At 30.3% G+C, this 14,488-nt stretch overlaps 2 protein-coding genes across 6 annotated transcripts in view; both read right to left on the reverse strand.

Moving 5' to 3' along the window:
* The window catches only part of ctrip (E3 ubiquitin-protein ligase ctrip), a 35,166-nt gene extending 25,046 nt beyond the window's left edge, over positions 1-10,120 (reverse strand). For all 5 annotated transcript variants that reach the window (XM_085193489.1, XM_085193487.1, XM_085193490.1 and 2 more), the window contains exon 1: positions 9,776-10,120. The gene's annotated coding sequence lies outside the window, so the exon portion shown is untranslated. The remainder of the gene's footprint in view (positions 1-9,775) is intronic.
* A 184-nt stretch (positions 10,121-10,304) lies between these two features.
* Positions 10,305-13,089, reverse strand: LOC146534440 (uncharacterized). The gene is made up of 4 exons (XM_085193491.1): positions 11,993-13,089; positions 11,616-11,813; positions 11,015-11,118; positions 10,305-10,940 (listed from the first exon to the last, which is right to left on the reverse strand). Exons 1-4 carry the CDS (start codon positions 12,843-12,845, stop codon positions 10,416-10,418), a joined length of 1,680 nt encoding a protein of 559 aa, XP_085049617.1. The 5' UTR covers positions 12,846-13,089; the 3' UTR covers positions 10,305-10,415.
* Between the last annotated feature and the right edge of the window lie 1,399 nt (positions 13,090-14,488).

Genomic DNA, 14,488 nt, shown 5'->3' on the forward strand with positions numbered 1-14,488 from the left:
ATATATTCTAATTTGTTAAGAAAATTACTATTGGTAGAAAATTTGTGAAGTAGAGAAACACTAATAAATTTAAAATTTTGTGTATTGGCAATTCCATTGACAAACAAAACGATCATATGGGAAAAAAATAAATCTGATATAAGATACACACATCACATATTATGTACACGCTACTGATTTTATTCCTATGTCATTATTAATCTTATTAGAACAAAATTAACTTAGTGTTAATGTAAATAGATTGTTTTTCTTGGAGATATTTATTAATGTTCTAGTACACGAAACTTAAACAAATGTTTTTTAACTATATATTTCCATTATTTGTAATAGAACAATTATATTAATTACCACGCTTAAATATGAATAATGCATTTATATTATTCGTTTTGTTTTTGTTTTCATGCAGATTATATGATATTGAAATATGGAGCACATGTAAAACGTTAGGTTATTTTTTTTCGCAAGTCAACCTCTAACAATTACGAGCTTCCTTCTAAAAATATATTTTAAAGCTTCCAATCATAGGTAGGTACAGTTAAAGAAATATAATTACATGCAATAATTAAATCATTTTCTAGGATTTTTAACCGACTTCAGTAAGGAAGAGGTTATCAATTCGACTTTGTTTTTATGTTTGTTACCTTAGAACTTTTGACTGCGTGAACCGATTTTGATGAGTCTTTTTTATTTAAAGTGCTTCTCGTGTGGTCTTATTTTAATTTGGTCCATTTCTAGCAATGTTATCCATGAGAAAATCACATAAAAGCGACAAATCGACGAATAACTTAATATCAAGCCAACCGATTTAGATAAAAAAACATATTATATATTGCAAAGAATACACTTCAAGGGTAGTTTAATGAGAGTTTAGTTAGGTTATAATTATGGGATCCAGTGGAAGTCGGTTTTTTTTGTTAAAATTTTAGATAATTTTATATAGGTAAGTAGGTAGAAACATATTTTATTTACCTCATAATAATAACTATCACTCACTGGTCATTCATTTTATATAATACAATATATTATAGTACAATAATATTCCAAAAAGATATTATTAAAATATATATTTATGATTCGGTTAAATGATTTTTAAGTGTTGCAATTTAAGTGGCATATACTTTAACATAATAGTTATAAAAAGCGTTTACCATAGCCACTGTACTTCATCCAGACTAGATATATAGATATATGTCTTCATGTTGTACGACTACATATCGTCTTGTAGGCGGGGCAAAGGGCCACTAGCAGTGGGTAATGACCGCTAAGGTCTTGAAGTCCAGTTTTGTTCGGTATATAAACAAAAAAGCATATATTGTATAATTACTGTACGTAAATAAATACAGAGATATGAAATTGCTTGTAAATGATAAATAATAATAATTAATATAAGATAAGCATAAACATGTCTATACAAACATGACCTATATTATAAAATTCGTCTCAAAGATACGTTTTATTGATAAAACAAAACAGTAACATTTCGTATTATAAAAACTAGTTATTGCATTTACCATAAAAATAGCTGATAGGTTGACATTTTAAATGTTTATAATTTAATAGATTTCTCTCTCTTGGGTTCTCTAGGGTGTAAAAGTACACCATTTCTAAGTGGAGTATATAAAGGATTCAATGCACCTGCATTCAAGATTTGTTAAGTTACCTGAGGACATCAGGTAGCAAGAACATGAATGGACTGTCACAGGCCAGTAGAAATAAAATACTAAAATGGCATAAGTCGACGAAGAAATTGTATAATTGTGAATTCGTATGCGAAATAATGCGAAAATCGTATGCCAGTTGTAGTGCCTCCAAGATTCAACGGAAAGTAGGGAACGAAAGTGTCTTATTGGGAACGGAGCGTATCAACAATTAGTTCCAAGGTACTCTAAAAAAATTGTATTATAAAACTATGAACCGAATACATATTGCGTCATGACCTTCCTATATATGGCTATGGCTAATCTTTATAGTACAACAAAATCTTTAAATATGATTTGTTTTTAATAAGCGTCTAGGATTTTTTCTACTATTATACCAGTACGTTTTTAGAAAGCCATTTCTATGTAGGTACTTAGGTAATTACAAAATAAATAATTAACAACAAAAAAAAATACAGTAAAATTGATAACCTCCTTTTATTACAGAAGTCGGTTAAAAATATGAACTATGCGTATGCATGTCGATATGTAAAACATAACATTTTTGCATGTAGGATAAAAATGAAAACGAGAAATCTGTGGACAGACAGTTAATTTTAACAGAAATTCATCCCGGCTGAATAGGTTGTGATTCATTCGTAAACTAAACACTATATTAATATAAATAAGGTATATTTTAGAAGACAAAAAAATGATTTGATGAGGGGTTACACCCCAAGGCCGACGCGACGGTCGGCAACCCGACAGCGCTACACGCCGGGCATATTCAATTTTACTTAGTATGTATAAAAATAAATGGACATAACATAAAATCGCTAATTAATGTTATTGTTATCAGCAATTATAATGAAAGTGTACTTAGAAAATCTTATTTTTTTAGAGTTCTCCTACATTACGAAAAATTTGAAAGTTGCATAATTTGTATCGACAAGTCTAAATCTAAATGTTAAGCTTAAAGGCTAATTAAAGTACGGTCACAGTTCTAAACAGGTATAATAAGTCACACCCAGACACAATGAAAGCAACATTATAGCAGTTAAGACTATTCATAGAACTAAACCCTCTAACGTTCAAAATTTTCATACGAATTTTCAAATCGTACAACAAATGCAACAGATTTTAATATATAAGTACCTATACTTTACATATTTTTAATTATCTTGCCGTGTTAGTGTATGTGAAATCTTGCAAGGTCAATTCGACCCACTTCCCAGTGACCGATTGCGCTGAAATTTTGAATTACGATTTCAGTTCTGATAACAATGAAATTAAATATCGTCAATATTGTTATTAATCCAAAATGGCCGCCACAAAGATGGCGGATTACAAATTTTAACAAATCCCACCTAATATGGGTATCTAAGGATAGGAATTGATTTGTAAAAAAACAATATCATGACAAAAAGAAAAGTTGGTTTTTAAAAACCATTTTTTTTTATTCATATTTTTATATTCTATAAATAGAATATATCTAATGTTACGCTGAACATCTTTAATGTCAATATTTAAACATCGTCTCGTCGGAACTAAATTTAATTTATAAACATCATATACTTAAGTCTATAGAGAAAAACGTCGACTTACACTTTCATGACTATATTAGTGTTAGATTTTCAGTTATTTGACTTTTGTGACGGCGACCGCAGAAGCCAAAAGACAATACCTGTACACTTATAAGTACGCCAGGTAAGCTTGACCCGGATTGACTATAGTTTCCAAAGCCAGTACTTTATCAAACCGTATATTAATATCAAACAATGATACTATTTAAATAGCATATAATATGAACCTTATTTTTCTTTCGTGAAATATGGAGAAATAGGCCTTTGTAAATATATAGAAATTTTCTGACTTGTCTTTTTTGTAAAAATGAATTAAAATATCTAGTTCGTATTTAAAATTATATCTGCAATATTCGAAATGCAGTCTGTAACTGTTGCATGCATTGGTTTAATTTTATTCCTTAAGCCGTTAGATTGCTACGCGTGTATCCACACCGGCATTCACTTCTAAACTATTAATAGAAGGCGCTGACACAAAAAAAAGTATTGAGTAAGAAAAAATTACGAAGTTGATATTATAATATATACGACGTTTGTTTAAAACTCTAGATTTAGTGAGTATGGTAAAATCAATCTGTATTCTGTACTGCTTATGAGTGCAGCAAGGGGGAGTCAACGACCGGCCCAGTGCAGCGTCCGCGCCCCCGCTGACACCGAAACACACGCAACTCGCAACTCTCTGGATCCCTACAAGTTCAATGAACTCGCCACCGACCCTTACAATGAACCCCTACAAATACAAATGAAAAACTACAACAAATCTCTGACATATATGTTTCACTATAAAATTATTAAATAACTAACTATATATTCGAATAATATAAACAAAAGACAGTACAAACACAGTATCTAAGAAACTGGAGGAAGGTCACGTAAAAAGCATGACGATCCCCCCTAGGGCATACAGAAGAGGTTGATGACAGTGGACGAGGTGAAAGAGGTACGTAGAGACCGTAGCGTTTGGCGCTCCGTTCTCTCTGACCACCCCGCTAGGGATAAAGCGTGAATCTATGTATGTATGTAAATATAAACAAAAGATTTTTATATGTATGTACGACTGTTTATCATATTGGCACAAGCTCTCACGAACCAGAAGCAATCAAAATTGTGCTCGTCGTCAAGTGGTCTATAAACCAGTTCCCACTCAAGTCCGCTACACGCCGGCAAGGTCGCGCCGTAAAATCAACATGCAACGTAAACTTTATACATATTATTATTTAGTTTAGCTTTGGATACGTAGGTAGGTACTATAAAACGGCAATATACCATATTATTTAAAATATTATAGGTGTATTAACTGCCGAGCAAGTAAGCTAGTTGTGAACGTCCCACAGTACGCGACAGAAATAGCGTACGTTGTAATCATTGAAATCGATTTGTGCATAATAAACGATGCTGCAACTGTTAGACAAAAGCGTGTGGAGAAATAATAAAAAACCTATCGTTGCTGTTTATTTTTTACATATTAAGCAAAATTATCAAATTTATTAAAAATACAGGAGGTAGTACTATAACAACAAATATCCATCACGCTTGTTTCTTATTAAGAAATATGTTTGTTTATAAAGCTATAAACACTGTATTGGGTTGCAACAAAGCAATATATTATTAAATTATTTAGTTGATTCGTTACCTTGCCAATTAAAGTTTATAAATATATCGATAAAAATAACTGTACCTGTAACATGGCTTACTCGTTTCATGTATTTACTGTATGACTAGCAAAATTTAAAATTCGGGGACAAAAAATATCACTACCTTATCTTGGCGAAGTGCTTGCAGCTCTTAAACTCCTAATCCGTTTTTCATTACACATCGATTCATTAATTTAGGAGTTACGACGTTAGGACTCAGATACACAGTTTGACGTGATCAAATTTATAACACCCCGCTTTTTATGTTGTGAGTTAAAAAAGATTACAAAACTTACATATCATTTAATGCAAATGGGCGAAATAAACAATATAGGGACTAGTCAGTTATTAGAAATAATAGTAGAAAAATTACCCGCTTTAGGAAATAACTAAAATATTTGTATAGACCTTTTTTGAATGAAGGATTATGATGGAGAGTTAATTTTTAGTTAAAAGAGTTAAAGGTATTTATTATATTTAAGATATTTATTTTGAGTTAAAGGTATTTATGAATTTTGCTATCAGGTAGGTAGGTGGTATTTTTGAGTTAGAAGCAGAATTGTATTAAGCTGAGCATCCTATATACAAGTATGATCGTTTATGGTCATTTTAAATTATCTTCCAATTAAGATATGCGAGACTGAAAGAATAGATCGTCTGTTGATTAAATACTAGGTTGCAATTTTGTTGTTTTTCTTAGAGGTTCTTTTAAGTATGGTCGTAAACAATTAGTAAAAAGAAAAATAAAGAAGATGGGTAGTATAGGTGTATACCTAACCTAAAATCATGACATAGAATAAAGTATTGAAAAGCAAATCGAACTCGGGCAAGATGGATAAACACATACAGATTACATTGTAATAATATCAATTTAAATTTAAAAGATATTTAATATATCACTATCATTATATCTCTTTAAAATATCATTAATATTTACATTCACAGGACTAAAAATGGAACCGAGGACCAAATAAAATGAATGTAACCAGAATTATGTGAGAAATCTGTAATTCTGACTTTCAAAATTGTAACTGTATGGAGAAAGCTATGGTGTTGTAACAACAACGACATGGAGCCAAAGGTTTCGTGACAGCTGGTTCTGCTTCTTGCACAAGCGCTCACCGCGATCGCACTAAAATTTTTAATGGTTTAACATAACTTTTTACAAGTATCAGTTTATGTTGGATAATCTTTGTTTTTTAATATATGTAATAATGAAATAATTTACGGTATTATATATGCATATCTTTTTATTAAAATCTAATTTGTATAGTAAATGTATATAGGTATATTTTTTTCAAATAAAGGCCGTCGTGGCGCAGCGGCACAAGGGTGGACTATAACAAAAAGGGTTGTGGGTTCGATCCCCACTCGAGGAAGTGAAATATAATTATTTCAAATTTCTATTACCATTTCTTCGCTCTGGTGTCGAGGCAAAGCGCGGCGTTGAGTTCTGCCACTCAACACGCAATGCCTCCTACATGTACAATAATAAAAATAACGAATACTAAAAAAACAATTTATTTAGCATACACTAAGATAAGCAAAAAAACGCTACCACATACTGAATACAATTTAACCGCAGCGTAAGTAGTAACTCGCTGCTCCAATTTCCATAACGGTATTGGCGACACAAATAAAAGATAAATTTAAACATCGGAGCATTATGTACACAGTATTTCTATATAAAACATACGTAACTTTATAAAATAGACTTCCTTTCCCTTAAGATTTTCCGCCGATTTTTTTAGGCATTGCGAGTTGAGTGGCGAAAGGCTGACCTTAGCCAAATTACTATTGAAATTATATTAATTTGGCTGTTGAAGACTATATGAGTTTGTGTTGTAGGGGTACGTGCATAGGAGACAGGTGGCAGAGTATTTTCGTCGAGTTCCAAATTGCATAACAAATAAAATTAGGACTGGAAAAGCTTTAGTAATTAGCGTAGATGTTTTAAACATATTATATTTTCAACGTGACCCTGTATTTAAACTTCATTCATAAAAATATTTACATTAAAAAAATTGTGTTCCAAAAACTCACTTTTGGAATAATATAGAATGATGACAATTTTACCTTATATATCCATGAAAAGTAAAAAATAATAATAATCTTATTAAATATTAGTAAGCTATATAAGTAAGTAATATACATAGTCGTAGTAGTCATATAAGTCAATTTTCGCGACGCAAGCGTTTATTGGAATTTTCATACAAATGATGGAGGTAAATATAAAGATTATAAAATCATGAATACTTAGAGAAGGTAAAACGAGAGGTGTCGAGCCGGGGCCCTGGCGCGACCGGATCAATACAGGCGTCCTGATGCCCAGCCATTGTACCCGAGCTATTTTTCCAGACATAATATGTATAATATTTTATTATAACTATATTTATGTTGCTATAATATATTATATTTATTACGTATATTTTAAGATATCATACATCGTTAAAAGTTTTTAAAGATATTTTACAGTATATTAATCAGGTTCCCAATATTTTTTCCGTGACATATTTTTTGACATTTTAATAGTGAAGATGAATGTTCAATCACAGTTTGTATTAATAATAATAATGTTTACATTAATTTTCATATATCGAGAAATCAATCAATCAATCAATCTACATTAATTTTATAGTTTACTTTGTCGATTCTTAACAAACATGATGAGCAATTAAGGTTGATCTTTTGTTAATCTGTCGCTATCTGTACATGTGACATATTATGAGAAATTCTATTACTGGGGGCATTTATGAAATGAAAACAATAATTCTTAATTTTTTTGTCTGTTTCTCAGTTTTTCTATTTGTCTGCATGTTTGTTCACGCTAATCTCAGAATCGCTTTAACCGATTTAAATGCGATTCCAATATTGTATTTTTACAAACTTTCCTTAACATTACTGTTAAGGAAAGTTTGCCAAAATAATAATGTTTAAATCGGTTCAAAATAAAATAATTGTTTCGACAAAGTTACTGCAAAATATATATTTTTTTAATTGGCTGAAATTTTAGTTTTCGATGATTAAAACAATGATAATGTTATTAAAACACGAAAGTAACTCTAGTAAAGAAAGAAAAAAGAAATAAGTAAACTAGTAAATAAATAATTCTGTATTTCAGACAGGCGAAACCGCGAACGGTTTGCTAGTATTATATTATATTCCTCTATAGATATTCCTCTATAAACTGTTATGAATGCAACCTAATGAATTATGAAATGAAACTAACCTAATCGATCTTTCATGAGGTTTGTAAATGCAGGGATTGACAATAACTTATAAAAAAATAGATTTTTTATCAGCTACATGCTGTATCCCACACACATCAGGATAGGCAGAGAGAACCTAGTGTTAAGACGATTTTTGGAGGCATTGCGTGTTGAATGGCGAAACTCAAAGCTGCACTTTGCCAGGACACCAGAGCGAAGAAATGGTAGGCAGAGGGAACCTCGTGTTTAGCCACTCCGTTCCCCACTTTCCACTGTTTTCTGGAGGCATTGCGTGTTTGTTCTTAATGAAGGCAATGAAACATGATGATGAATCACAATTTACAAAATGTATAATAACAATATTAGTCATAGTGGAGTAATATTACTATATTAGCCTGCTATTCCATATAACAATAGAAAAAAAAAAATTTTTGTAATATTTTCTTCATAAAAAAGATCTGCAACCCAATGCGCCAGACACCCGGCACAGTGAGCATGGTGAACTGTGGAATGTTAAGTAGGTAGTTTCTTGTATTTATCCACTATACACAAGATTGTTTCTTTATTGGTATAAATATAATTATTAAGAAGTAATTTTAATTAAGGTTATTTACCTATTTTTTATAATTTTAAAGCCTTATATATCACATACAAGATAAACCAAAGAAATTGTTTAGATGTTAAGTTTTAGCTAATATTTTTAACTGAGTCTGTGGTATGCCATCTTAATATGCATAATATACCTACTAATACTACTACTCTACTTAAATATAAATCAATGTAATATTTAAATAAAATAAAAAGATGTCCAAATCAAGTAATCCAAAAAAAATCATTATTACCTCCACTCAAGGATAAGCATTTTCATATAGAATAGACTAAGATCTTTGTTTAAATGGTGTTACTTTTAACTAACTATCACAAACCATTTTACACCATGATAGAATGAAGTAAAGTAATAGTATTAAACATGAATATGTTTATGTTATTACAATAACATAATTTTTAATGCAACTTACCTTATGATTAAACTATTCACTTCAACTATTTATATTATACCTTTGTTTGGCCTTCATTTACAAAAAGGGAATAAATGTAAAATACAAATAATGTCTACATTTTAACTCATTTATGGATTATATTGTTAAAAAGAACATAGTGCTTAATCATGTAAGATTAAACTAGGAGAATTTTGTATACATATTTAAATAGTCAACATTTAACTTTAACCATTGCATAGTCTGCATCACGCACCAATTGAAATGTTTTACATAGAGGATAAAATCAACATATTATATGAAATTATTACATATTGGAAAGATACCTTAATGTAGTTTTATTATCCTTCATGAGAATTGAAATTGTTGATGTTTCAATGCCTTACACAAAAAAAAAATATTATTTTAATTTTGCATATTCAATTTAATTTTACAAGTGTATAACGTTTATAATTGAATGTGGTAGAAAATAGTTTTAACTACGACAATGTAAGTGCTTTCTTTAAAAGTCGATACATTAAAAATCATTATAATAACATATTGTAACAAAGCAACAACGTCATTAAGATTCTTTGCTAAGCTTAAAACAAAAATCAGAACAAGTCGATAAGAATAAATTAATTTCAAGGTTTACTAATGATGCATTGTTACTAAGTTCTTTAAATAAATATGCACTATATTTTATGACAAAATACTCAAAATCCGTCGACTTACCTTGAAAGACTAATATATATCTGGAACGTTTACCGTCGCAGCACTATACAACAAAGTCAACTTGATAAACACACATTGGTAGATAAAGAAAATGCGACGTAATAAAATACTACAAACGTATTGTCGTGATGTTTGACAAATCCTGAATCGATTATTTTCTCAATACTAATAAAATTTCCAAAAAGCAATTGTAACACATCAATCTATAAAATAACACACTTGGCAAATGATTGTCACTATTTAATTTTGGCCCATAATGATTTTCACTGATTTTCAAACACTCAAGAGCAAAAACAGCTGGCTGATACCAAAGCGTGTTTTTTTTTTACAAATTTCAACACAGACAAAAGTCGCGTTCACCCATCCGTTTTATGTTGTCATTCAATAAATCGGTAATTATGATACCGGTTTTCAATAGAAAAATACGATTTTTAATTTATGAATATTATTAATATATATCATATCATTTTCAACGTTAATATATAACTTACATTAAAAATAAATAATGAATTTTTCATTAGATCAATTATTTTTATTCATTTTAAAGAACATCTTACAGCATAAAGTCTTCGAAAATAATTATGTTACAGTGTATAAAATATATAATTGCTATTTGTTTACAAAAAATACTATAAACGATTTATAAAAAATCACTGAAGTCTTTGTTCATGTAATTTTTTTCACCACTGTCATTTTTAATTCCACATAAAAAGTCTTCATCATTTGACAAGCAAAGATTTTTTAAAATATCAGATGGTGATGGAATATTTTTGTCATTAATTGGTACGGAATCGATCAGCTCATCTAAATTAGATTTGTAAAGATCAATATTCTTCTCATTTGCTACATTGTTATTATCTAATTCTAATGGATAATTATGGCATAATACATTATCTTTACTAAAATCTTCAGAAATTATCGTAAAATTTTCAGATTCCATGTCTTCTAAAGATAATTGGGCTCCTGTTTTTACTAATTCAACATTCACATCCGATACTAAAGGATAGTTACATTGTTCCAATACAATATTATTAGAATCTAATATACTAACATTTGTATTTAAATCACAGTCTTTTTTCTTCTTAAGTTTTTCAACAAGTTCACCCGTTTTCCTTATTACAGTACCAGGTGGTTGAGCTTGACATTTATGAGTCCTTTGAGATACCTAAAAAAATAAACATTGCAATATTTCATGTATATCTAAAAAATAATAAAAATAACTATATTTTCAACCCTCACTTTATATCTGAAGCTCTTTTCACAAGCAGTACACTTATAAGGCATTGCACCAGTATGGATACGTCTATGAACTAAATATGAGACTCGTTGTCGAAAACATTTACCTGAAATTTTATATGTATTAAGCAATAGAAAATAGTTTTAACGTAAAATATTGTAAGGTAACAAATTATTGCAATACAAAATCTTTAAAAAAGATAACAGAATATACTTTTATTAAATTAGTGAATCAATTTTACATTTTTAAATATAAATTATTATAAAAAAGATACATTTAAAAATTAAAAAAAAAACACTCTTCCGAGGGCGGGACAAGGGTCCAAGCCATCGGTGGCTAGGGCTCCAGAGAGAGGAACCGCCGCACAATACGTTCCGTCTCAAGTAATACTGCCTTCTGTATCCGGTTCTTGTTCCAATAGCTAAGCGATAGCCTCTTAAGGTATTGGTCGAGGCTTTTCGCTATTAAACCGTTAACCGAAACCACTATCGGCACAATGATAGTCGCATTGATATCCAACATGACGGTAATCTCATGGGCTAGGTCCAAATATTTAGATTGTTTTTCTAAAAAGATATATTATTACATAGTTTTTTAACTCACCACAAGTTTCACAAGCAAACGGTTTTTCACCGGTGTGAATACGTTGATGGTTGTGGAGGGTTGAAAGTTCTTTAAATGATCTTCCGCAAAACGTACACGTGTGTGGTTTATCATCATTGTGATACAAAAGATGTTTATGGTACGACTGTTGAAATGTAAAGGTTTTGCTGCATTGGCTACACGCGTACGGTGTCTCACCTGTAAATAGATCAAAGGATATACTACTATGAATATAAAATTTCTTACTTTTTCAAAAACTATAATTAACATTAAAGTGAACTGAATAACCTTATGTATTTCTTTTAGTATTCGTATTAGAAAATGGAAAATACAATAAGATTTTGTTAGTATAAATTACCTCTTAAATTTATTTTAACCTGTATGTAGTCGCTTGTGTTTCTTGAGGAAATATTTGGTGGTGAAACATTTGTGACATACATCACACTGCCACTGTTTACAATCGTTTCTCTCAATTTCAACTGGTTTATTTTCTAAGTCAACAAATTCATTTTTTTCATTACAGTTTTCTTTTATATTTTGTTCTTCATTATTGTTAGAGTTAAATCCATAATGTGCAACTCTTAAGTGAACCATTAAAGATCCTCGCATCTTAAAACTTTTAGTGCATATTTGACAATTGTAACGTGTAAATTGATGATGGACATTATCCTGAATATTATGAATCAGACATTTATGCATTTTTAATATGTTAGAGTCAACAAAATGTAAGCCACAAATGTTACATTTATTATTATTTGACTGAAACAAAGGTGTTTCAGTTTTTACAGTCGGCATATAGAGTGACTTATGATTATGAACTCCGTTTCCATCTGCGTTTGAATGTATGTCTATAACAGGCATTGTGTTTATGGCTATAACTGGCAACTTGGGATATATTTTTACAAACTTTACTTGTGTATTCCCTGTTGATACAGTTGTTTTATTTTTGGACACAGGTTTCTTCTTTTTGTTCTGTTCTGTAACTGTATTTTTGGCTTTCTGTAATGTTGTGATCTTCATTTCTAAATCTTCTTTAGCTGGTATTACCTTCACATGGCTAAATAAGTGAATAGTCAGCTTATCCAATCCCAGAACTTCCTCTTGACAAACTGGGCAAGCAATTGTATTTGTCGATACGTAAATTAACCTATCTTTAAGGGCCTGAGCAGTATCAAAGACTCCTGTATGTGAACACACTGGACACGGTAACGATGCAGCATCAGCACTCATTTTAGTGAATTATATTAATCCTTAAAATATCTGATATCAGCAAGGTGCTGCAACGTTCGCGTGAAACTACACTGCCTGAGTTATTTTTGGAAGATTACGCGCTTATTCTTTTGGCGGCATTTCAAGAAAATTTTCATCGTGAAATTTAAGTTTACTTTAAACATGATCGGGATCCAAAAGGACTCATGTTAAAGTCGAAACTTATATGTATTTTTCGTAATAGTTATTTATATATTTTTTATTTATTTAAATTTGCTTGTTAAAATACAATAAATTTTAAAGTTACTATTGCAAATGCAATTAAACAGTACGCAAGCTAAATATATTTTACTTGATATATTATTAAAGATGAGTTTTTGCTTTCAAAAGTGAAAAATAAGAATTATTATGCTTAACTTACTATTATAATTTAATAAAAATGATTGCGATTACGATTACAGTTGTAAACATAACAACCACATTTCTTTTTATATTTTATTTTATATATCCATTATTTTTTTTAATATAAATCTAATTTCTATATTAAGATAAGAAAAATGCTTACCTGAATCTGTTTAAAAAATAAAACCACTTTTTAAATTATTTATTTTATAGTTGAAAAACAAAACAATAATTTTAAAATGTATGAAAGCTCTTTTATAGGAAAAAATAATTATAATTAAAATTAAATAAAAAAAATATATATTGTATAACTAATGAATTATGTAGGAAAGAAGATATTCTCAATCAGCTTCAGCTTCACGTTGTATCCCGCACACAGCAGGGTAAGCAGAAGGAACTTAGTGTTAAGACACTCCGTTCCACACTTTCTCTCAAATTCTAGAGGTATTGCGTGTTGAATGGCGGAACGTAACGCCGCGCATTGCCTCGACATCACAATTTTTTTTCAGCTTCACTTTGTATCCCGCGTATAGCAGGGTAGACGAAGGTAGCCTAGTTTTAAGAATTCTGGAGCTGCTGATGTTTTATTGCGTGTTGAGTGGCGGAACTCAATGCTGCATCGCCAAAACATATAATCAATATTGATTGTTTCCCAAAGTATGATTAAATATGAGTGATTTCTCAAATTTCATTGAATAATAATATATTCAGGCGAGGTCAGTCGTGCCGAAGGAGCACAAGCGTGCTACTGTAAGCGCAACAGGTTGTGGGTTCGATTCCACTCGAAGAAATTAAATATTTAATATTTTCAATTCCTCGCTCTGGTAACGAGGCAAATTGCAGCGTAGAGTTGCGCCACTCAACACGCAAACCTCCAGAATTTGGGGGAAAGGAAGTATCTTAACACTCAGTCCCCTGGTTTCCCTTGTCTACCCTGCTATCTCTGTGCGAGATACAGTATAAAGCTAAAAAAACAGATATTTGTATTTTTATCACTGTATCATAAATTTATACTACACTTCTACGCTATGCTTGCAAGATTAAAAGATGATTTTATATGAAGCTTGTCGCCGCCAGCAGCATAGGTGATTATACATACTACTACTACTTACTAGAATTCACAAATTGATAAACTAGTATAATATTTAATTAGACAAGTATTTATACTTGAATTAGAAATCAATTCAAACTAGTTTATGATGTATGAAATAAAAATCGTACTTTTCAATTTAATTATATATAAAAAATAATTATCCTGACTC

Source organism: Heliconius melpomene, chromosome 11, assembly GCF_056956725.1.
Source record: "Heliconius melpomene rosina isolate 202511_hmr_F chromosome 11, ASM5695672v1, whole genome shotgun sequence".
Lineage (NCBI taxonomy): Eukaryota > Metazoa > Arthropoda > Insecta > Lepidoptera > Nymphalidae > Heliconius > Heliconius melpomene.